Source organism: Cavia porcellus, unplaced genomic scaffold (genome assembly GCF_034190915.1).
Source record: "Cavia porcellus strain 051 isolate PalLab524CR breed Dunkin Hartley unplaced genomic scaffold, mCavPor4.1 scaffold_31, whole genome shotgun sequence".
NCBI classification, from domain to species: Eukaryota; Metazoa; Chordata; class Mammalia; order Rodentia; family Caviidae; genus Cavia; species Cavia porcellus.
The window spans coordinates 21860602-21887415 of record NW_026947514.1 but is presented as its reverse complement, the minus strand read 5'-3'; the positions used below and the strand labels follow the sequence as shown (position 1 = coordinate 21887415).

General features: G+C 35.5%; 1 protein-coding gene across 7 annotated transcripts in view; it reads right to left on the bottom strand.

Moving 5' to 3' along the window:
* Positions 1 to 26814, bottom strand: part of Cep128 (centrosomal protein 128) — a 422276-nt gene that overhangs the window by 299253 nt on the left and 96209 nt on the right. For 6 of the 7 annotated variants that reach the window (XM_063241248.1, XM_063241247.1, XM_063241249.1 and 3 more), the window contains one exon: positions 917 to 1267. The exons of the other annotated variant lie outside the window; for it this stretch is intronic. In XM_063241248.1, the coding sequence (XP_063097318.1) occupies positions 917 to 1267 (351 nt within the window). The remainder of the gene's footprint in view (positions 1 to 916; positions 1268 to 26814) is intronic. 7 annotated transcript variants of the gene reach the window in all.

Genomic DNA, 26814 nt, shown 5'->3' with positions numbered 1-26814 from the left:
AAGTGACAAATGGCAAAGCACAAATGATAGCCAAGACTAAACATGGATAAAAATCAATCTTGACTTTCCTGTTTCTTATGTTATGAACATCTGGGTTTAATTCTGCCTAAAGATACAGCAAAGAATCAACATCAGAGCAGCAAATCCATTTAAAGTAACAGATTATATAAGAGAAAAGATAATGTGAAATGCATACATAGAAAAGTAAAAACTTCCTTGTTGCTATTGAAAGGACACAACAGTAGAATCTTTTTGAAGAGACTTGTAATCTGATAACACTAACTCAGTTAGTGAGACTGTCATTATCACTTATCTAATTAAGCCTATTATATAGTTATTGTCAGAAAAACACAGTGTAGTTTACCCTGGCCTGGAACTCACTATGTAACCCGGGGCCAGCCTCAAACTCACAGCAATCTTCCTGACTCAGTCTCCTGAGTGCTTACATTACAGGTGTGTGTCACATGCCTGGCTTCTATTGCCTTTTTCTAAATACTCCTTTTCAACCAATTTCTTAGACTGAAATACACAAATAAATGAATTTTAAAATAGATGCTCTGCAGGAAAAGTCTTATACTGCTAAAGGAGATTCAGTGATTTTCTTCCATTTGAATATTTTAGAATATTAAAAAATAATTCAATTAAAGAATGTGAAGCTAAACTCAGGGAGTGGGAAGGCTTATTTTAAGGATCAACTATGTAAATTCCTGGAATAATAACTATTAAAATGAGTTTTAAAAAATACAAAAACTAAGTAACTTTTTACCTTAACATAGCCAAATATTAATAGACTGTTCTCTCAAGGATATATTGTTAGACTTTATGCACAGCATGGCACTCAAGTGTTTGGTCAAAGCATGATGAATAAATAGCTAGTTGCAGCAATAACCATTCCACAGGAATTTGGCTTTTATACCTGATTGTTCTTTTCTGTCAGTTGTTCAAGAGTCTCAGATTGTTTTTCCAGTGCGCGCTCTAACTTCTTACTCTTAAGCTTCCATTGCCTAATGGACTCTTGTGCTTTCGCTTTCAGCTCTGCTTTCCTCTTTTCTGCCTCCTCTCTCAGAGTCTCTGACTGCTGCAACTCACTGAGGTACTGCTCGGCTTGCTTGGTAGCGTCCTCGGCATGGTGAGTCAGCTCTGAGATCTGGAGGTCAGCATGCTTACGGTTGGACTCACATGTGTCAAAGTGATTTTGAATCTCTTTGAGTTTATCCAACATCTGTAGTTGTTGTTTTTCCTTGTCCTCCAGTTCACACACTAAAGTCTACGAATAAAGCATATAAATCATAAAAAATAAATTGAAAAGAGTGTCAAAGTTGAATGTGCAAAAGGTCATCAAATATGAATTGCTAGTGACACTGAAATGAAAACGATCAATATTACATCTTGCTAACAATCATTACAGAAAATATGAGCCCTCTTCTACTTCACAATCACATTAGCACAGAACAGATTTTTACAGAAATATTACCTCTTTTTTATGCTGTTATCCCAAAGGGAAAATATGTATATTTTCTGTTGTCACTAAAATAAAAGACATTATGGAGAAAAACAACGTGCATTATTTTTGTAAAAATCTAGTGCTTTGTTCAATTGAAGGAATGTCAGTGATTTAGAATGTGTCAGATTATTAGAAAATCATTAAAAGGAATATAACAAAAAAAAAAAAAAAAAAAGAAAAGGGGCTGGGGATTTAGCTCAGCGGCATAAGCACCTGCCTTGCAAGCAGGCGGTCGTGAGTTCGATCCCTGGTACTGATAAAAATGAAAAAGACAAAAAAAAAAAAAAAGGAATATAACATTTCACTCTCTGGCAGAACATAAAATTTTACTACAATAAAATAAAAGTCAGTAACAATAAAATGAGCATTAATGACAGAAACGTCAGTATAGATAATAGTATATTTAAAAGTATATTTAATAGTATATTTAAAAGTTAACTTGAAAGATTCCCAGTGAAGTGTCGTTGACAGGTTATTTCAGGCTAAACTGACATAATGTTGCAACTGAAACACTTATCTCAGTGGTCATGAACTACTATAGTAAATAAAGATTTTTAAGAAAACTTAATTTATGAGGAATATTTTCCAATTAAGAAGAAAATTTTAAGCTGGGCATGGTGGCCCAAGCTTGTAATCCCACCACTCGGGAGGCTGAGGTGGGAGGATCGTTGCGAGTTCAAGATCCGTCTGGGCTACAAAGTGAGCTCAAGGCCAGCCTGAACTGCATAGTGAGACCCCATCTCAAAAAAGACAAAAAAAAAAGAAGAAAATTTTAAAATCTCAATCTTCTAAAATAAGAGCACATAATGAAGAATAAGCCTGAGACATTTATAGCTAAATGGATGAGATCATACTCTTAAGTAAATATATACATGATCATACTTCTGAACATACTCTTAAATGAAATAAATCAGACACACTTGTATAAATACCACACTGTTTCCCTGATGTGAGAAACTGAAAGTGTAAATAAGGGCTATTAATGTCAAATAGATATTATGAAATAAGGAAATGTTCAAATGGGAAGGAGAATTTAGAAGGGAGAAGAGGGAAAGAAAGGAAAAGAAAAAATGAGAAAAGAAAAATGGAAACAAAGCTTGTGTAAATAAGGAAGAAAAGAGGGGTAGAAAGGAGGGTAGAGAAATGGGAAAAAAAAGAGAAACAAGTTTTATCACGTACAGGTATAAATTGCCTAGGAAAGATGTGATCATTATGTATACCTAAAATGTACCAATAAACTTAATAAATAAAAGAGGGAAAAATAAGGGCAGTCATTAATGTATTAGAAATTATATTAAATATTATGACTACTTCATATTTTAATGAGAACAATATTTAAGTTCAAAACAATAGAATATTGCTTTAAACAAGTAAAAGAATGCTATAGCCATTAACATTAATCCATTACAAAAAACTCTGTAAGGGACAAATTACAAATTAAGTGCTTACGATATTTCACATAAGCTATCCCTGATGATCTTTTGCTTCCAAATACCTAAGGATCACACAAATAATATAAAAAGGTCACACTAAGAATAAGCTCCTAAGAGTAGACAGACACTGTCGCTGAATAAGCAAATGTCTACCTCATACTAAGCCATTGATAACTGAACAGACTAAAAATATTTACGTGTTGTTGCCCCAACAGCAGAATTTTTAGATCTTAATTCCAATAATCATGGTAAGTGTCTCAAATAAAGTTAAACACAGTTTCCCCAAGATTAAAGTCACAATTATGTCACCCATCATGGCAAAAAATTCTTCAAATAACAATGCCTTGAAAACATTTATTTTCTGAGCTCCGGTTTTACATTTCCTCAGTTTATTAAATTCAAGCATCCTACAAATATGAGCCACTCCTTAGTCCACTCAAACAAAACAGTAAAATTGAGAACTGTGTACTTGTTTTTATGGAAAATTCTAAAATAAAATCAGAAAAACTACTGACTACAATCCACCTTTGCCATTATTCTAAGTTTTTCCAATATTCTATCAATTTTATTAACAAGAAGCAACCAAGTGATTCCACCCAAAGGAGAATTAGACCTGATTTTTTTTCATTTTTGGAACAAATTCTTGGAACAAAGAAGACTGTACCTACTATATGCAATGTAGACACGTGATTTACAGAAAAATTAATTAGTCTTGCCTTCAGCAGACTAACTGGAGAAGTATTCATGTCCAGAATTAAAGCATGATGGAAAGTCACCTGAAGACCTGCTTAGGTCTGCAGTTCAGTCTTGACTAGCAGAGAGGGTCTTCAGTAGGTCCTGATGCATATGCTGAGATCTAAATGACACAGAGTGCTCACAACAATAAACTATTCCACAACTAGTGCTGAAACTTACTGAGCAGCTGGCTTGTGCCAGAGACTGAACAAATACTTTCTAAGAAATGCCTCATTCAATCCCATCACAAAAGTAAAGTTAAGGTGCCACTATTATGCCAATTTTTGTCATAAGCAAAAAAGCAGCTCTCATAAGCATAAGAGCTGGTGAAGTTAAAAATTTGGTCCAAGAAAGCATAAGCACTAAATAACCAGGGCATGGAATTAGCACTTGGCTAACCTGACTCCACAGACCATGTGGTAACCCCTTGCTAACCTTCCTGATTCCCAGCTGGCTCTGACTCCATGCACTTTAGACACTGACTCGAAGGCTTCTGCCTAGTTTTTTAACAGAACTTCCACCTTTAATGCAGACATCTCTCCTTCAGCCCCTAGTCCCCACTATGACTTTCTCTGCCAATTTAATCAGGGCTTTCACTGTCCTCCGACTGCTACATCTGTTCTTATTATCAGACCTTATTATGACTCCCTTGGCATTTCTTTTACTGTCTATCTTTATTTACTTGGTCTTTCTGAGACAGGTTCTCACTACGCAGTTCAGGCTGACTTTGAGCTCACAATGCAGCCCAGGCTGGTCTCAAACTTGCAACAATCCTTCTGCCTCAGCCTCTTGAGTTCTGGTATTACAGGCATGGACCACCACGCCCAACTATTTTGCTGCTTTTAAATCCTGTATTCTCTAACCTAACCTCTATATTCTTTTACTTTCAACACACTCTTGCTTATGTTCCAACTCCTTTGCAAAACTGGTCAACCACTGAACTGTAACAACAAAATCATCTATTCTGAGTGAACTAAATAATTTCCAAATTCCCATCTGAGGTTCCTGAGTCTTCCAAGGAAATCCACACAGAAGGATCGGTGACATCAGCAACCACATATTCTTCCACATGCTTCACAAAAAGACCATTCCAACAAGTCTCATCTTATACTCTATCATCTTTACCCTCACCTTCAGTAATGTAGTATAGCTCCGCCTTTAGGGAAAAATGGAGGCAATTTCTGCAAAGTGCCTCAAAAATGCTGTAGTGCACTGTTCTGAAATTTACCACTCTAATCTGTCTCCCTCTCCTGACTGAGAAAAAGAGCTCTCTGCTCCTTGCACTGATTAGCCTATCTTTGGTACACCCTTCCACACGTACAAGGAGCATCACATCACTTATTAATCTCCTCTTGTCTTCCACCTCCTGAACCTCTTTCCCTGCAGGATCATTTACTCACTTCTCCTGTCTTAAAAGAATCAATAATAACTAATAGTTTTTAAAAATAAAAGCAAATTAAATAAGCAAATAATTTATTTAACTTAATGTTACATTATCTTCTAAACTAGCATCCTTTATTTCATTGTTTCAGGTCAAACACCTATTTAAAAAAAAGTCCATATTGATGCCTCCAAATTCTTAATTTGAGTTCATTTAATTTGCTGTATCTATTTTCTTTTCTATTATACAATTAAAATAGATCCCATCAAAATACCTAATAATCATCTACAACCAAATATAACTGATCTGAAAAATCTTTCCTCCCCTAGTTTCCTTGTATTGTGTGACACATCAGTCACATCTTTCTCATTCTTAATCTTTCTTTCCTCTTGACTTTAAATATTTTACTATTTTTCCATTTTTTCTTTATATTTTCAAAATTTCCTAAGTCTGCACCATTTGGCTTTCAAATATAGCTAACTCTAGAGGCTTCCAGTATTAAATATTGTCCATCTATACTATCTCCTTGGTAGGTAAATAGCAACATACACACAGAGAGATAACTGTTTCCTAATTCAGAAACTAAAACTCCTAAGGTTCAGACTTTCAAATACCTAATTGTATGACATTCAACACATAAAAGTACTATATGCATCTTAAATTTAGCATGTCAAAAACTGAATTATGTGATGCCCAACCCCTTAAAAGAAAAATCCTCCTAAAATGGAAAGAAACTCTTTCTTTGAGGAAGGAAACATAAATGAGGGTGGAATTACATATTAAAATACTAAAAAGAGAAAATTAAGAACAAAATGATGTTTCAATGTTCACAAATTGACATAAGATTCCACATTGAGTCTCAAATTTATAAGAAACTCAAGAGTTACAAAATTGTTTATATTCCTGTAGCAACACTTTTAAATCTAGAATCAAAACAAGTTCAATGCTATTTATTTCTTCTGTAATTATAGAGCAACTGTAATAGGCATAGGATTAATATATGCAAGCCTAGATCTTAAGCACACAAACTTTTTTTCACATTTAAAAATAACAAACTTTTACACTAACATGTTACACATAATAATTCACCTAGAATAGCATTTGAAAATACAATATCATTGGGCATGAGAGTTTAAATAAACACAAAAGGGTATGACATTAGCAGAATCAGATAAAAGTTAACAGACTCCAGTAAACCTAGTCTGATCTGTCAGTCCTCAAAGTAAGAGAAAATAAAAGGATATCAAGCAAAATAAAATGTGAGAGGTCGGGGGACTGTGGAATGGAACCGATGCACTGATAACCAAAAAAGTATGGGAAGAGCAACAGAATGGGCACTGGGGACTGTGTGGGGAGCAATACAGTTCAAGAAAACTAAACAGATTGGAATTTAAGGCCAGAAACTGAACTGATCGGATGCTGAAATCTATTCATGCTTTCAAAGGCTGTGCAGCAAGGAAATAACATGGTACAATTATGTACTTCAAATTAATCACCAAACAATATCGTGCTAACACTACAGTATTAAAATATCATAGCATTAAAAATAATTGAAGATCATTATTTTAAAGTAGGAACGGACTTTTAGAACCAATTCTTGTTTCATCTGAATTCAATTTGAGCCATTAAGTTCAATGAAACTGGCTAACAATAGATAACAAACTGCACATGTCAGAGATTTGATGAGGAAAGAAAAATTCACACACACTTGTTAGTTTTATGGGAAAAATACACTGTTTTCATTCACTGAAATAAACATTTCCTATAGTCAGCAACATCCAAGCTGCTGAGATACAAAGATGAGCAAGATGATATGGCTCTGAGACTTTCTAAGTTCTGCAGCTCTGGGGAACCATACACCCTTTAGGGAAGTTGGATACATCACAGTTATTTTTAACAAATGTCATGCATATGAGCAACCTTTTCTTTTCAATTCCAAATTTTGCTTTTCTTCCCAGTTTATGCTATCTAGTATATACAGGTTTTTCATTCCTCAATGCCTTGGCTTCATTATGTGGTATTTTTAATAATAATGCTTTGTTCACAAGAAGTGACTTGAGCAAACCTAAGGTAATGACTAAGGGAAGAATGGAAGATAATTTAACAGTCGCTATCAAGTGTTTAAGAGAAAGAGAAGAAGAGGTAGAGAAAAAAAGAGAAAGACACAGAAAAATAGAATACAACGAATGCCCATGCCAAGCAGTCTGAAGACACAAACAACTCCCAGCATCACTAAAGCGAGAGTGTAGTGTGCCTAGCACTCCCGTGCTCGGTTCTACTTCAGGGTCTTTCATGATCAAGTCACCTCTGACATTCAGCATTAGTCAGGGGAAAGGGCTTCAGAGGAGAACGGGAAAGACGGAAAAGACCAACAAGTGAATCTAATGAACATGATACTTCTCCCACGCATTCACAAATAAAGAATATTTTAAGAATTCAAACCAATTATGATCCCATAGTGTTTGAAAAAAGTGATCGCAACATGCAGACAAACCAAAGACACACTGGTAAAGGATCTGTTCATGTGGAAAATGAAAGGAAAATACAACTTGTGAAATTTGTTCAGTTTTTCCAGTTTCATAATAACTGAGAAAGCTCGTTTTAGGGGAGAAAAAATTAAGCATAAATTGTTGCTTTAATTTTTAAAACAGCTAGCTTATCAGTTGTAGGTATATTAAATATATAACACAAAGTTATGGCCTTCTATTTATACACACATGCTTTTAATACACAAGAATAAAAATGCATACTATAAAATTATGTAGCTATTTTGCATTATACATTATAGAACATTACATTTATATTATAGAACATAAAGAATAACTTAAATTTCAATTATTATACAAATTAAAAGTTTTGATGTTTAAGTTCATTTAAAGTGTGTTTTGGCTGCAAAATTTTCCTGAAAACCCAATTCTGTATTATGACATATTCACATAAATACGAACCAAATTATGTAGAAAAGTAGTATGTTGAAAAGTACCAACTGTCTGAATGTACAAAACTGATACATTAAGAGTTGGGGATTTAGTTCAGTGGCACAGTGTCTGCCTGGCAAGTGTGAGGTCCTGAGTTCAATTCCTAGTACTCTAGAGCTCCACCTCAATTAAAAAAAAAAATGACACATTAAAGCAAAAATGATGCTTCAAGTACAAGTGAACAAAGATTTGTTTCTTTACAAGGGCAAAAATAGTAACATCAAAGCTCACAAAATGTAAAAAGATCTCCAGCTGATTGGCATTTTAAAGATAATTCAATTAATTGTCTCTAATACTGACCCAAAAACTCAGAGTGAATAAAATAAGGAAGTTCTAGCTAGGACAGGATGCGAGTATCTTAGACAGAAGGAAGATGGCTGACTTAAGTACAGGAAAAAAGATTAAAATTTTATTTCTATTTCTGTACTTATTAAAATTAAACTATTTGGGGATGTAAGAACTCTTTATAATTTTCATGTAACCATTAAATGCACTCACATGTGATTTTGTTTTAGTCAAATAAAATGAACAGGAAGCTTTTTTAAAAATAAGCAGGAGATTGAATATCTTATTATTGATCTGTGGGCACGTTTTTGTAAATGTAATATTAGGAGTAACGTGAATTTAACCAACATTCACTTGAGCGCTAACTATGGACACGAGGTAATCAAGGGCAATGAAAAATAGAAGGCGAAGTCTTATTGCTGACCTAAAAGAAAGCCTATTTATTGATACTGTTGTGCATGACCCAAGAGCAGTCAACTGTCTCCTCAGAACAACTTTTTGTTTTGTTTTCAGGAAGTTACAAACTGCAAGCTCAGGACTCATCTGAGCTATTGTATTCGGGATACTAATCAGGATGTGTCAAATAGCTGCAATATACAATTTTGAATGGTACAAGTGAGGCAAGGATGACATTCTTGCTAATTTTGACTTTTTGCTACAGGTCAGCAAGGTGACAGGACAATTTATTCTATGATAAATCTCCTCTTTTGTACTAGTCAAGAGGCCTTTGTAGCAGCAGCTTCCCAGTCCTTGGTGGAAGGCCAGGCAGGACCAAGTCCGTCAATTATATTATAAACATCTACCCCGTCAAACACCCAGGACACTTCTTCCCACACTAAACCTAAGTGGTAAGTTCCACCTTTTGAATATACTAAGCAACTAACAGATTTAATAGACTTTCTCCTGAAAATCTCAAATTCTAAATTAAGCCAAGTTGTACTCATCTCTGTTGGGAAATTAGTTTGGCATAGGCTTGAGTATCTGATGAACTCCTTCACTTTAGGATAATTTAGATGTTTTATGAATTGATATTGTAAAGACAACTAATCAATTTTCCATAGTAAGGAGAACTAAAGCAAGTCTCTTTAAATAAAACAACTTAAATCAATCAAAGCAAGTTTGATAGCCCCAAAATATACCTACATGAAGCTAAATTAGGCTATCACTCACTGAAACCATCATATGTGTTGTAGTCAGGGGTTGTACACAGATAACAACTAGGATTAGGATATGGAGTTTATAATATTTTTATAATGGTCACCGGAAATTAACACAGGAAAATGCAGGAAATCTATCCCCAACACCAAAGACATAGATTATTTTGTCAAGAGCCTAAACCCCACGGCAGTGTCCCACATGAGTCCAGATAAAAACCCAGAGCTCAGGACAATGCCTCCACGAGTCCAACTGGAGGTCCAGAGCCCACAAGAAGGACTCACACCAGTCTCTTTTACAGATCCGTGTCGTGAAGACCCAAGGGTCAGCGGTGGAAGCCAGAAAGTCTATGCCAGCAGGATGAAGGAGCTGTGCTAGTGGGATGAGGGTTCTACGCTGGAGCCGAGAAGTCACACAACAAAGACCAGGGCTATCCTAAAAGGCACCACAGCTGTCCTCAGCGACTTGGAGGCCCCGAGCTCCTCCGATGACGAGCACAGTCAGGTACGTGTCAGGAAGCAGCGTGACGAGTTCATCCTGGAGACCAAGCAGCACATGTCTTCCCCTCTGAAGCCAGGAAGCAATGCTCAGTGTGAGGACCAATGCTTCTCCAAGAGAACCAACAGGTCAGACAGCAACTCGTAGGAGTATCCACAATGCTTCCTTAATGCCTCAACCCCTCTAACACCTCCACCTATTTATCCTAGCAACCCTCCTCAGGTGGAGCATCTTTGTTCAATGCATGCTGATATAATCCAGCTGGCGTTGACCACCAGTTCTCAGTCCATAATAATATGTAAAACTTTTTTTTTAAGTGCAGACTGCTTGAAGGCAGAATATGTACTTAATCAGCTTATATTAACGCTAGCAAAGTGCTTAATCTTTTTAAGATTAAAAAGACACAGATTGAAGATTGAAAAGAAAAACAAAAAAGCAATACAGACAAACCAATAAAACACCAAACACAATAACAGTATAGGTTTACAAAACAAGATGATAGGAACTTGACAATGGTTGTAATACTGTATACTATTACCTTTAAGAGAGTTGCTTAGATTAACAGATATAGACATGCAAAATTGATCTAAACATGTGTATTAACTGTTCTTTTCTAATAACTAACAATTACTAGTACAGTCAGTTTATCATATATATATATATATATATATAGAGAGAGAGAGAGAGAGAGAGAGAGAGAGACAGAAAGTTATGTCTTTTTCCTTTTCCTTCTTTCCTCCTTTCCCTTATTATAATTACTTTTCCTCTTTGAACAGTTTCTTACCCTTTACACATTATTCACTGTAGATTTTGGAACATATATAATTTTTCAATTTCTTAAACTAGAGAGACTATACAGTGTTTACACATGTGAGTTTGATTTATTCTACTTATGAGTATGGTCTCAAGTCACATCCATTTACTTATAAAAGTTTGGTTGCAATCTTTCTTTTTAGCTGAGTAGTACTCCATTGTATAAAAATACATATCTTTTTTATCCATTCCTCAGTTGATGGACACTTGGGCTGATTCCAAGATTTGGCTATTACAAATTGTGCTGCTATATGCATGAGTGTGCATATATCACTGTGGTATGATGTTTTCAATTCTTCTGGGAAAATGCCCAGAAGCAGGATAGCTGGGTTAAATGGAATCTCTAATCCTAGATTTTTGAGGAATTTCTACACTGATTTCCAGAGTAACTGCACTAGTCTACACTCCTATCAACAGTGGAGAAGAGTTCCTTTTGCCCTACATCCCCTCCAGCATTTGTTGTGGGCTGATTTCTTGATCTTGGCCATTCTTTCTGGGTTGAGATGGAATTTCAATGTTGTTTTAATTTGCATTTCCCGAATGGCCATTGATATTGACCTTTTTTTTCATATATTTATTTGTCATTTGTATTTCTTCATTTCAGAAGTGTGCGTTCATCTGAGATGCTTATTTTTGGATTGGGTCCTTAAATTTGGGGGGCCTGATTTTTTTAACCTTTTTAAGTTCTAGCCAAGTCTTTGTCTGAGGGACAGATGGCTAAGATATTTTCCCAATTTATGGGTTTTCTTTTCATTCCGTTTGAGCTTTCCTTTGACATGCAAAAACTTTAAGAAGAACCCAGTTGTTGATTCTGGAAGTGTTTCCCATGCAGTTTGATTTTTGTTCATGAACACTGCCCCTACTCCAATGTTGTCAAGATTTCTACCTACTTTGTGTTTCCTAAGATTTATTGTTTCTGTTTTAATATTTAGATCTTTGATCCACTTTGACTTTAGTTTAGTGCATGGTGATAGACATGGATCAAGTTTTAGTTTTTGGCATATGGAGAGCCAGTTTTTCCAGCACCACTTATTAAAGAGGCTTTCTTCCAGTGTACATGTTTGACCCCTTTTGTCAAAGATGAGGTGGCTGAGAGTGTTTGTAGTTGTGGCTGTATCTTCTAACCTACTTCCCTGATCTTCAGGTCTGTTTTTATTCCAATACCATGCTGATTTTATCACAGTATCTTTGTAATATAATTTCAAATCAGGGACTGTGATGCCTCCTGCCTTGCATTTGTTGCCCAGAATTGCCTTTGTTGCCCAGAACTGCCTTTGTTATTCTACGTCTTTTCTGGTTGCACATGAATTTTTAGGGACAATTTCTCTAGATCTGTAAGGTATGAAAATGGTATTTTAATTGGAATTACATTGAATCTGTATCACAATCTCGGGAGAAAGGCCATTTTAACAATGTTGTTCTTCCTTCCTGAACAGGGAAGGAAGACCTTTCCAGTTTTTGAGATCCTCTTGGATTTCCTTTTTCAGTGTAATGTAGTTTTTACTGTACAGATCTTCTACTTCCTTTGTTAGATTGATTCCTAAGTATTTCTTTTTTTTTTCCAGATGCTATAGTGAAGGGTGTGGTTTCCCGTAATTCTCTCTCAGTGAGTTTGCTGTTTGTGTACAGAAATGCTATTGATTTTTGAGTGCTGATCTTGTATCCACCTACATTACTGAATTTGGTTATTATGTCTAGACCACTTTCAATGGAGTTTTGGGCATCTTCTATGTAGAGTATCATATCATCTGCAAACAATAATTTAACATCTTTCCTATCTTTATTCCTTTTATTTCTCTTTCTTGTTTAATTGCTCTGGCTAATATTTCCAGAACTATATTGAATAGGAGTGGTGAAAATGGACATCATCTTGTTCCTGATTTTAGATTGAAAGTTTTCAGTTTTTGTCCCTTTAGTAAGATGTTGGCTGTTGATTTATTATATATGGCTTTTAACAGATTGAGGTAGAAACCATCTATTCTGATTTTCCTGTAGGGTTTTTATCATGAATGAGTGTTGGATTTTGTCAAAAGCTTTTTCTGAATTTACTGATAGGATCATGTGGTTCTTATCCTTGGCTCTGTTGTTATGGTGTATTACACTTATTGATTTGCGTATGTTGAACCATCTCTGCATTCCATGGGATGAATCCCATTTGATCATGGTGTATAATCTTCCTGAGGACTTGTTGCATTCTGTTTGCCAGTATTTTATTAAGGATTTTTGCATCTATGTTCATTTACAGAGATGGGCCTGCAATTTGGGGGGGGGGGGGTTGGAGGTCTTTCTCTGGTTTTGGTATTAGGTAATACTTGATTCCAGGAATGAATAAGAGAGAATTGCTTCCCTTTCAATTTTATTGAACAGTTTGAGGAATGTTGGCAGTAAGTCTTCCTTGAATTTCGTGTAGAATTCTACAGTGAATCCATCAGAAACTGGACTTTTGTTGGTAGAGTTCTAATTACATTTTCAATTTCATTAACTGAAATTGGATTATTCAGCAATTTTACATCTTCTTGATTCAGCTTTGTAATTCATGTTTCTAGGAATCTGTCCATTTCTTCTGCGTTATTGAACTTATAAAAGTTTTTGAAGTAGGTATTGATAATCTTCTGTATTTCTGCAGGATCTGTAGTGATTTTACCCTTTTTATTTCTTATTGCATGGATCTGAACTTTTTATCCTCTCTCTTTTTGTGAAAATTGGCTAGGAGTTTATAAATTTTATTTATTCTTTCAAGGAACCAGCTCTTAGATTCATTAATCCTTTGTACTGTTTTCTTAGTTTCAAATGCATTAATTTCTGCTCTGATCGTTATAATTTCCTGCCTTCTTTGGGCTTGACTTGCTCTTCTTTTTCTGGAAATTTGAGGTGCATCATTAAGTTGTTTGTGTATTTTCTTTCCATTTTCCTAATGTGGAAGTTCAGTACTATAAATTTCCCTCTGATGACTGCTTTCACTGTGTCCCATAGATTTCAGTAAGTTGGATTTGCATTTTCTTTCCATTGTAGATATTGTTTAACTTCTTCTTTAATTTCTTTTGTGACCCACTGGTTGTTTAGGAGAGTGTTACTTAGTTTCCATGCGTTTATGGGGTTCTTATAGGATTTTCTGTCGTTAATTTCCAATTTTATTGCACTATGGTCAGATAATATGCATGGAATTATTTCAGTTCCTTTGCATTTACTTAAGATGTTTGTGAGTTAATATATGATCTATTTTAGAGAATGACACGTGCAGCTGAGAAGAATGTGTACTCTGATGTTGTTGGGTGGAACACTCTGTACATATCTACTAGGTCCACTATTTCACAAGTTTGATTTAGTTCTGTTATTTGCTGATTTTTTGTTTGGTTGAACTGTCTCTTTGTGAAAATGGGGTGTTAAGATCTCCTGTTATAACTGTATTATTTTTTGGTTTTTCATGTCTATTAAATTTGTCTTACATAGTTTTGTGCATATATATTTATGATTATAATATCTTCCTCTTGGATTTTTCCCCTAACAAGGATGTAGTGACCTTCATCTCTTTTGATCATTCTTGTTTGAAGTTCATATTGTCTGCAAACAAAATAGCTACCCCAATCTTTTTCTGGGTTCCTATTGCATCGAGTATTGTTCTCCATCCTTTGACTTTTAGTCTATAAATTTCCTTTGGAGGTACATGTTTCTTGCACACAGCATATTGTTAGATTTTGTTTCTTAGTCCACTCTGCCAGTCTGTTTCTTTTTATTGGTGAGTTGAGACAATTTACATTGATGGATTTAACTGATAAGTACTGACTTTATCACAATCATGTTATCTTCTGTTGCTGGTTTTCTACTTTTTCTGTTTGTTTGCCCTACTTAGTCATTTCCTTTTGTTGTTGTTCTTGTGATTGTAGTTATCTTTGTTTCTTTCTAGAATGTCTTTTAGTACTCTTTATAGTGTTGGTTTGGTGGCCATGAATTTCTTCAGTTGTTCTTTATCATGGAAGTATCTTATTTCTCCATCTATTTCAAAGACTTTTGTAGGATACATCAATGTAGGTTGAAAGTTTTCTTTCAGGACCTGAAATACTTCACTCCAAGCTCTTCTTGACTTGAAGGTTTGTGTTGAGAAGTCTGCTGTGATTCTGACAGACTTTCCTTCATAGGTGATTCGCTTCTTTTCTCTGACCGCTTTTACTATTCTGTTCTTGCGGTGAATTTCTGGTATCCTAATTATTATATGTCTGAGTGAAGATTTATTTTGGTTATGGTTAATTGGTGTTCTATACACCTTACTTATCTGTATATCAGATTCTCTTCCCATGTTTGGAAATTTTTCTGTTATTATATCTGCAAATAGTCTTCACAGATCATTTGTATTGACTTCTGCCTTTTCCTTGACACCTATCAATCGTATATTGTTTCTCTTTGCATCATCTTACAGTTGCTAAATTGTTTCCTAGTTCCTTGTTATTTTTAAGAGATCTTTTCTTTCATGGTCATAGTCTTTCATCCTGTCTTCAAAGTCTGAGAATCTATCTTCAGCTTCATTCAAGCGGTTTGGTCAACTTTGAATGGAATTTTTAATTTCCTGAATATCCCTTTGATGCATGTTTTTATGCATTCTAATTCTGTCTTCTATTGTTCATTCAAGATTTCCATCATTTTCTAATGTTGTTCTATTTTTTTATTTAGATCTTCTTTAGATATTAACACAGCATTTCTTTCATAATGTTTGTCATTTCATTTTTTACTTGAGAGATTATTTCTGACCTGACTTCCTCTATAACTTCACAGAGTTGTCACTTTACTTCATTTGCTATCATTTCAGAAAGTTCAGTTGTACAGCTTCCAGTGTCTTCCATCTCAGTGTCTCTTGGGTTTGTTCTCAGTGGGCTGGAGGACTGAGACTTGCTCTTTCATTTTGTCATTTTCCTCTGGGACCTGTGTGGCTGGTCAGGCACCCTTCTGATGGATTGTACTGGAATGCTGTACTGGGCAGAATTTCAATCCTCTGATATCCCTGTGGCTAGCTGGGGCACACCCCCAACCTATGGCACCAGATCCTTGTGTTCTGTGGCCTGTGAGCCTGGCCAGGTATTCCTCTGATGTACTCTGCTGGGTTGCTCTAGGATGCTGGGCTGGGCAGAGGTTGAATCCTCTTGCTGCTAGCAGGGACACACTCCAGGACTGTGTTGCTGGAGCCTAGAACGTGGCTGAGTGGAGTTGAGAACCTCTGGCACCCAGGTGGCTAGCAGAGACACACCCCCAGTGTGTCACCAGAGCCTAGAGCCTGCCTAGGTGGAGTCAAAACCTCTGGAACCCAGGCAGCTAGACAGAGCATGACCCTGAATGTGGCATTGCCTGGACCTTGCCTCTGGCTGGGAAGAGTTCAGAGCCTCTGGAACAAGCAGCTAGCCAGGGCACGTCCCCAGATAAGGTGCTAGGGGCTTGCTCCTGGCTGGGCAGAGTTCAGAACTTCTGGGACCTACCACATGACCTGCTGGGCCACACCACAGCTCAAAGTGCTTAATCTTTTAAGACAAACTCAAATATATAATGAGTTAAGGAGCGAACTATAACAACAGGAGCCACTGAATTGTGCCACAAGTATTTTTTTCTTTAAAAATGTAACTCTGTGTTCTCTATCATATTAAATTTGACCACATACACTGTTACCATTTCTTTTTGCCAAATGAAGCAGAAATACACAAAGGACATTAATCCCAAATATTAGCACTCTACATTGCAGTGGTTAAAAATAATTATTTCTCCACAATTCCTATGAGAAAACGTCTGTTTCATACAACTACTTGTACTTTTTAATGAAACACGATACTAAGCTTAAGCAAAGTGCAGAAAATAATGTTCATTTAATTAAATACATTCATCTCTTTGTGAAGAAATAAAATATTAACTTCTGTTTCATTAGCCATTATGTTCCCTACATGGACAACTTTAAACAGGCATTTCTTCAGAATGTTTAACTTAAAACACAAGTGGACATACAATTAACATCTAGACTCCAGCAACACATGAGGGAAGTCCAAACCTGGTTTATGTACCTCAAAATACATCTGTGTTTTCTTAATTTTTCTCACACTGTATTAGAGTAATAATTTTACCTCTGCTACACTGATGTTTAACCGAAGCAGATGCTTTTTGGAAAAAGAAATTTTAACTATATACAGAATAATTCATCTGCTTGAACAAATTAGTATTTAGGACTGCTTTTGACTGAGGTGAAACATACTAGTTATACATTTGCTGTTAAATGCAACAGGCAACAACAGGTATCAATAAAAGACATATGCACCTGTATCTTGCCAATACTGACGTATAGTGATTACTATGATAACTACTGGGAAATTAGTTTAACATACATTTGAAGACTTTGAATAGCTCAATTAAAGAAACATTCTATCACCCCTAATTTCATGACACACTTGAGAAGGAGAAACTAAATGTAATCTAATATGTAATACAATTGTATTACATCATTACAGAGCATTATAGCTTATCTGAAATCAAGCACATTATCTTTCATGATACAATAACTTTGTGTGCTTAGAAGAAGTTTTCTATTTTTGACATGAAGAGGAGAAGATAGTAAAGAGGCTAAAGGAGTTGAGAGCTCTTCTTTGTTTTTGAAAAATAGGTTTTTCAAACAAAATTAGTCATCCTTGTTTTATCTCCAATAAACACACAAAAAGAGAAACAGCTTTTGGAGATAATTAGTCCCTCTATAAAGTCCATCAACACTACCCCCATACAGTCATCCAATACTCAAACAAAGTAAAAATAAACATGCTTTCTATATCCGAGATTTCAGAATATGACTCCTAATCTCATATGAACAATCACTATCATGCATGAAGTAAGTAAAATGTTTTAAGCAAAATCAGAAATTCAAACACAGTAACTTCATTTCAGGATGCAATAAAAACATTTGGCTAAAACACACTGGACTGTACAGATTAAAACATCTCTTTCATTACTGTGTTACTAGACACTAACACAGAATTTGAAATGCAAATATACAGACCCAATATAATGGCTTAATAGTTTACATACATTTTCATATATTTGGATGATACAGAGTTCCTTTATTTTTCCTAATGTATTTCTAATATACTTCTAATTTATTTTTGTATTTCTAATTTCTATATTTTCTAATGTACTAATATATTCTTTTTTAATTTTAAAATATTTTACTCGAGAGTACAAAAACATTGTTTTCAATACAAATACAAATAGACTAAAGTTTGGGGAACAATGTGATTGAATATGATTTATTGGAAGTTTTAATGTTTGTTTTGCTTTTTGGTTTTGTTTTGGTTTTTGTCTTTTTGAGACATGGTCTCATGCAGTTCAGACTGGCTTTGAACTCACTTTGTAGCCCAAACAGGCCTCAAACTTGCAACAATCCTGCCTCAGCCTTCTGAGTGCTGAGATTACAAGCAGGGCATCACCATACCCAGCTGGATATTGGATTTTTTTAAATCTTTTTAAGATCTAGCTTTAAAGTTTATTTCATTTCAATATTTGGTTTTACTTGTCTTACTTGAAATACTTCCTTATTAATGCTAATAACTTATCTCTAGATAATGTTGGACTTTAAGTGTCAATTGAAACCAAAAGAATATTATTCCTTTCCCAAATACATTCCTTGCATTTTTCTTTCATTACTGCAGGGAACAAGAGCTCCAATATATTGCTGGATATAAAAGGAATACTTGCATCATTTAAAATCAATATTGCACTGTTAAATGTGTTGCTGATACAGGTTTTTAGTACACATTTTTCAATATTAGGAAGTTTCTCATCCTTTTGACTAAAGAGTTTCCCTAATTAATGGGTATTGAATTTTCTCAAATCCCTTTTCATTATATATTGAAATAATAATGATTTTCTACTACATGACTTACAAATGTTAAGCCTGCTAGATATCCTGGATTAATCTAAATAAATACACACCCACTTCACGCAAACACATACCTGCACATATATTTAGCTAATATCCTTGGTCAGACATTTCCACTGTGAGTATTTTCTCCTGGTATGATTTGTGTCTGAATGGATGGTTTAGTTTTATCCAATATCCCAGTGGAACCTTGCAAAGAGACTTTTCAGTTTTCCTTAGTTTTATTAATTTTACTATATTATTCTAGCTATAATTTTCATTGATTTTGTCCTGCTTAAGACTATTAGAGCTTCTAAAATAGGTGAATTAATGTCTTTTTCTTCAAATATTGCTTCTGCCCCACTCGCTTGGGTTATTAGGAATCCAATTACATACATCTGAGAACTTTAGGCTTGTTCGCTATATCCCATAGGTCTCTTACAAACTTTCGTGTATTTGTGTCTCTCTCTGTGATTAAGAATGGATATTTTCTTCTAACTGGTATACTATTTCTCTCGAGAAGTAGGATTTCCAAACCGGCATTTTAAAAAGTTCAACAGTCCCTATTTCTAGCAAAAAACATAATCTTGCCCAAAAAAGTTTCAATTACCTGCAAATTGTCTAAATTTTTTAAGTTGATTTACCTAGAAATTATTCTAACAGTTCAGAACAAATGGAGAAATCGCAATTAAAGCAAATATTAAACATCGGTGAGAAAAATAAAGGTGACGTGCAACCCATTCCCATCCTTCCTCTTCACAGCACTGCTGATTCCCAACCAGGCAGACACAGGCAAGAAGGACCTCCTCTTACCTCCACTCCCACCCCAGGGCCACAGATTCCCTTAGTGATGCAGAGGGTATATCACAAGTAAACACAACCAAAGGACTTGACTACCTTTCCCAAACGAATCCTAAATTGTAGTGCAGAAAATGTGACAGGCAAAGTACAATGGACCAAACTGCCAATTCCCCAATCTCCTCATACAGCAAAAGTTCAACAACAGAAGGGTCAAATTATCTGGGCAGGTAGTATAACTGTAATTTAACCTGTTTCAGAAGCTGAGGCAGGAAAAATGCCAGTTTAAGGTCATCCTGGACAACTTAGCAAGACTCCCATCTCAAAATAAAATAAAAAATAAAATGGGCAGCAGAATGTGGAGCATGCCTATAATCCCAGCACTAGACTGCACGATCAAGTTTAGCCTGAGTAACTTAGTGACTTAGAAAAACACTGTCTTAGAAACAAAGAAAGAAAGAAAGAAAGAAAGTCAGAAAGACACAGAAAGAAAGAAGAAAAACAATTCTTGTTTTTGTTTTTTGTTTTGCTTTGGTTTTTTGAATCGCAACTCAGTGAAGGCCTTCAGTTCAATGCATTCAGTGAGTCAATTCAGGATTGGGATGTAGGTCAACCGTAGAACATCCCTGGGTTTGAGCCCTAGTGCTTCAAGGGAGTGGGTGAAGCAACACAGGGTGATAAGGGGCTACTATCCCCACACAGCACCCCAGTTGCAGAATAAGAACATCACTGACAGGCTGCAGTCCCAGCCCAGCCCAGTCCAATAGAACAGGGGTTCCACTAAGAGGGAGAGAGGGGCACAGGAAGAGAGAGGTCTATAGCTCTATTTAAGGAAACTGACTTTATCTGGAAGAGAACATGACAAAATTTACATCTTTGCACATTTTCCAAAACAAAGGAGGGTGAAGAATTAAGAAATAATTGTATAACTGTGATTGCAACAAATGAAATGGTAGAGCATCTAGAAGTTTAAAAATCTAAAAAGGAAACAGCACAGAGCCCATTTGGGGGGAGGGGGATCTGAGAATGCCCTCCGATTCATATACCCAGAAAACTGTGCAGAAAAAGTAACTAACTGGGTAACAATCAGTGGAGGTGAAAAGTCACGTGAGACATGGGTAGAATCAGACCAGTAGATGTTTATGGGGCAATCAGAGAACTAGACAGTCAAGGACATCCCAGTCCTAGTCAGGTAACCACAGGCACTGTGTGAATAATTAAAAAAGGTGGCATCACAGGATGCACACTGCTGAAAAAACAGGCTTAGCTGAACTATTTCACCCAATGTATTACAATAATAAAAAATTTAAAAGGTACAGAGGGGTGATTCAGTATCCAAAGTTAGTATGAATAGTAGCTCAAATGTACAATTTAAGGAAAACAAACTAGACATGCAAAGAAACAGATGGCCCAAATGTTGAACTTAATAAAGATTTCAAATTAGTTATTCTAATAGTATAAATGAGTTCAAGAACTAAAAGAAAAGTCTTTAATGAATATATGATGATAATGTCTCACTGAGTAGAGATATCAGCAGAAAAAACTAACTTTTATAAAATTCTACTATTGGAAAGTATAAGAGTTGAGATGAAAATTTCACAAGAAAGACTGAATGATGAATTTAAATTGGCAGAGGAAAGAATCCACAAAATTGAAAATGTCTCAATAAAGATTGTATAATATGAAAAGAAGAAATAAAAGAGTAAATAAAAGCAAACAGCCTTAGAAAAATGTGGTATGCCAACAGTAATTTAATAGGAAAAAGGAAAAGAAGAACAGAAAAAACGTTGGAAGCCACATTGAAGTGAACCTTTAGTCTACATATCCAGAAAGTTCAATGAACACTAAGCAGGGCAGATACAAAGAAACCCATAATCAAACATCAAAGTCAAACTGCTGAAAGTATATGACAAGAAACGCTAAGGTAGTAAGAGCAAAGTGTATGAGGGAACCTAATGAGATTAATTCAGACTTACACAAACAATGGAGACAAGGAGATCCTGATAGGTCACATTCTAGGGGCTAAAAGGCAACTGAAGTCTTACAGTCAACAAAATTGTATTTTAAAAGGTGAAAAAAAAGACATTCTTTTTAAAAATATTTCTATTTTGTCTTCTGGTGAACACTTGCTTTTATATACATTGTCCTGTCTTGGGGGAGGTGGAGCAGAAACCATATGGACACAAAAGCAGCAGAAGAGCCCCAAGCCCGCTCCTGAGACGGAAACCCTTCTACCCTGCGCTTCCCTGCATCAAGCCTCATTATGATTCTGCCTGTCTTGTCATCTGGGACTGCTATCACAAAGTCTGTTCAACTAAATGGCTTATAAAGAACAAAAACTGATTTCTTATAGTTCTAGAAACTGGAAGTTGAACATCAAAATGACAGCATGATCAGGTTTTGGTGAGAACAGAGATACTTGGCATCTCTTCAGAGCCCCAAATGCAGGAAAGACAGAAAGCCATCTCTCTGGCTTCTGCTTATAAGGGCACTAATCCAATTCAGAAGGATTATGGCCTCATGATTCATTCCCTCTCAAAGTCCCTATTTCCAAATATCACTTGCTGGGGACTCGATTCAAACATTATGAATTCTGGGAAGGACACAAATATTCTGTCCAGAATAGTATACATCCATGCTGAAAGGCTTGGTTTCATTAGCCAATCAACACTTCTATACTAAATATGAGTTCAGTGACTGGTATTTTATTAAGAGCAATGGTTGTAGTGGTTATATTTGTGTATCCCTAGACTGCAGCATCAGACCCGGTGCCTATAACGCCTCTAATCAAAATATATTCAATAAAAGAGTGTTTTTCTCATCGTTAATTAGAAGAAAAAACAAACATAAACCAGGCTGCATATTACATTACATAATCTAAGCATCTACACAGATGGTGGTCTCATAAAATTCTTTAAAATAATAATGAAAACACATGTCTACTCTTTTGTTAAACCCTAACTACCCAGCTCGTCAGTTCAGTTCAGTTATTTTGGTTATAAGATTTCTAGGGGATTGTTTTTATAATTTCTTACTCACTTAATTTTTTTTAAAAATACTAACAATCATTATTTTAAAATAGATTTCTGAAAAAGCCAGTATGCCAATTTTTATTTCCTGCATAGGACTGTGTTCCTCAGTCATCTGGTTTTATTACCTGGTACACTTGCAACGTTTTGACTGAAAGCTACGCACTGTATGACAAATTGTAGAACTAATGCAAAGCTCTAGGTGATATCTTTCTCACCAGAAGATCTATTTTTGTTTTGATGGGCAGTGAGAATTTGACAAGATAATCTCACAACAGAGGCAAAGCTATACAAAGGTGTTTGTGAGGGTTAAATGTACCCATGCACCTGGAATGAAAGATAACTAAGTCTCACACATATCTAACTGGGTTCTCTCCCTTCAGTGAGCTTACAGGACCATCATAACATCAACAGTGTTTGTGAATCAAAACACATTTCAAGGAAAAAGTACTAGTGAATGTCAGAAGCACCACTCTGCACCTGCCACCTCAACAAAATACTCGAATCTGCCCATCCATCCTATTAAGATAGCTTTTTGATGCCTTTAAGTATTTTGTACTGTATTTCTTACCCAGCTGTTCTACTTTCTTCAATAGGTTTGTGCTGTAAAAAGCTAGAGTATCATTAAAGGCAGAAACTATCCTGTACTTCAATGCAGAATTGACCAAGCATGCATGATTCTATTATCTTATCCTCAAATATTTCCCCCCAAAATACTGTTATGTATGATACAAATATGTTCTTAAGTAATGGAAATTAAACACAAGTAAAAAAATTATGAACATTTACCTAATTTGTACTAGCCATGGGTTACTTATCAGAAACTAAATATTTCTCTGTATATACAAATAATTATTTTTATGTAGATAATTATACTATTTAAATGTTTTGACTACTATAATGGGCCTAGTTTTATTCTTAACCCGGAATACACCCTTTCTTTAAATGCCCTCGTAAAAAGCTATCTAAAAAACCCGCTAAAAAATTTAATTTGCTACTTAAAATGACACGCTATCAAATCAAAGCAAACACTCTAAAAATAAGGTAATACTGAAGACTATGAGAGGGAATGAAAAGGCAAGGGGAGGGGTAGAAATTAGTGTGGGGGGGATGTGATCAAAAGATATATGCATGTATGAAAACAGCTATTTAAAAAAGACTACACAAACCATCTGTGACCATTTAAAACTCACATTTTATAAAGCATAATTAACCCTTTTGATGGTATTTGTGGTGGTCAGGAAATAAATAACTATCATTTACTTAGATACTATAAGAATATTACTTCACTAGTTTCATATAGCCCATTTTTCTCTAGTCAGTCTTCCTATAATTATTTCCAAAATTTATGTTATCATTATAGTTACTTGTTTTATTTTGGCCTTTTAAGACAGCCTCACTATGTAGTTCAGGCTGGTCTTGAACTCATTATGTAGCCCAGGCTGGCCTTAAACTCTCGCAGCAATCCCCCTGTCTCAGCCTCGTGAGTGTTAGGATCACAGGAGCACAGTACCATGCCAGGCCTATAATTCCTTTAAATATTAAATGAATCTAGAACTAATATATGTAATTATCAATATTTCACATTTTTTTTGCTTACAAACATGGAGAGAAAATATTTCACATTTTATAAAGAACTTAAATTTTCTCTCTCATCTCTCGTACACCTCATATAAATACACAAACATAAGAATCAACGTTAGGTTTATACCTTGAAAAAACAAGAGACATAACCATGATTTCAGAAAAAAAAAAAAAAAAGGAGACTGGATATAGACTTTAGTCCTAACTGTTGCTTTTCTGATCATATTCAAATGATAAACTTTAACAAATATTAGTGATACTGTTGTAGGCAGCTAAGTTAGATAGAAATATTATAGGTAGTCAGATAGGGCTGTGCCCTAGAAGGATCCATGGCAAAAGACCAGATACCCTGCAACTGTGGAGGAGACAGACACCTCTGGCTGTGGGCCAGTCCTCAAGACGAAAGATAAAACAAAAGCACCCACATACTTCCTAACAGTAAGTATCAGGGACAGATATTCTAAATAGGTATTCAACACCTTGAGGACGCCAGGAGTCACTAACCCAAACCCCTACAGGAAAAGCCCCTGTTCTGTTTTCCTGTCCACTTGCTATGGATTCACTTACCCATTTGATCCTGGTTTAATCTATTTTACCTGAGCAATTACACTCATAATCTTATTGGCTGACCTCAGTTCTGTCATGCCCACCTTGAGAGTTCACATTTTCCCCACTGTGGTAGACTCACCGCCCATTGAGAATTTGCTGTATAAAAAAAGACAGGATCTTCACAAACCACTTGGGATCCCTTCTGTCTGTGTCTGTGTCTGTCTGTCTGTTCTCTCTCTCTCTCTCTCTCTCTCTCTCTCTCTCTCTCTCTCTCTCTCTCTCTCAAACAGAAGCTTTCTTTCCCTCAATAAAGATATTGAGCTCTTAACCTTCATTTTCCTAAAATTCATTCTCTGAGTTTAGACATCTAGCAGGTTGGGAATTTCTTTCCCTTCTATCAATACTTTAAAATAAATAAAAACATTCAGTCCGTTTTTACTTTCTGACATGTAGAAATATTTGTGCAAATCACAGAATTACAAAAATTAGAAAAGTGACTTTTTCCCCAACTCCTGAAACTCATAATTTTTCCATGTAGGTAAAGGATGTGACAATTAAATCATGTCTTCTAGCAAGTGTAAAGGTGTATTTACTTTTAAGGATCTCATCTGTAAAACATTCTGCCAACAGTCATCTTTTTAAAAATGCAAAGAACACTTAGCAGTGATAGAATCAGCAACTCTCAGCAATTTACTCCCAGTGTCAGAATAAAAGTAGGTAACAACAGATGCAAACCTCAACTCCACTAGGTTGGTTATATCTGGCCTCTATCTATAAAGTTTTGTTGCCAGTATTTGTTTTCTTAATATCTGTCTTAGATATTAAAAGTTATTTAATACTCAAGAAATATCTTATTTTACAACACACATTTGGATAAGGAAGAATATAAAATGTTTTTAAGAGTTCAAGGTCAGCCTGAGCTACATATGAGTTGAAGGTCAGCCTGAAACATAGTAAGACCCTGTCTCAAAAAACGAAACAAAAAAAAAGTCCTCAATCTACTGCTGTCCCCACCCTGGCGAAGGTGCCCTAGCCAAGCCACCACCAGCACCAGCTAGACCACTACAACAAGCCTACTCCTGTCTTCCAGGCCTTCATGTCACCATTCTATGACATAACCTGACAGAGCAACCTCAATGACTTTTTTTCCTAAAACTCGGAAGCAATTAAATTGCACAAATGTACAGTACAAAGAATTTCTTCACAGCACTTTGAAAAACATGATCCTCTCCATTACTTGCAGTACTTCTGTGCAGGGGCTGTGATGTTTCCTTCCTCCATCCAAGGGAGTGCAGGGACCTGTTCCTCCTCCCAAAAAAGTGTTTAAAAAGAAGTAAAAAAAACTACGACCCGTGTAATAGGTCTCTAAAACCTTAGATCTCTCACCGTCTTGACACTAAAGCCGAGTACTGAAGAGGCATTACTGCAGAATCAACAGACTCCATGTTAAAAGTACGGCAAAAAGGGGATGGGGATTTAGCTCAGCGGCATAAGTACCTGCCTTGCAAGCAGGCGGTCGTGAGTTCAATCCCCGGTACCAATAAAAATGAAAAAGACAAAAAAAAAAAAAAAAAAAGTACGGCAAAAGAAATAAACCTACTGTAATAAAAAGTTATTCTTATTTTTCTGCTACCTTCTCTCCTTTCAAAGTAAATTCTGCTTATGAATAATCATGTCAGTTGTCACTTAATTACAACTTTCAACATTTAATCTAAATTACGTTCAGCATCTTTTTTTTTTAAGTTCTTAGTTGAATTTGAAAGTCAAATTTTTTTTTAAGAAGAGTTAAGTTGATGGAAGATGGAGGTAGAGATTAAATCAGGGGGAATCATTGATCAAGGATGCTTAGAATTCTTATGAATACAAATAGCCTATCAAGGTTAATGAGGTTTAAACTGAGTTTAGAAGGGGAAATGCACTTAGTATTTACTACACATTCGCAGATTTAAGAGCTAAGATACAATTTGAAAGGTAAATTATACAAACTCAAATATAGCTTCCTTCCATTTAGGTTTTTGAGGAGCTATTTTCACCATTTTCCACAGTTTAAAACAGCTGCTAAAAATACATATTCTGATGCCTCACTAATGTAATTAGTGAGACACAGTGCATTAGTGAAACAGAGCAAAGGTCCCCTTAAATATTGACAAGTCTTCCAGAAAAAAATGTGCTACTTGAAATGTCTGAACTGATGGTAAC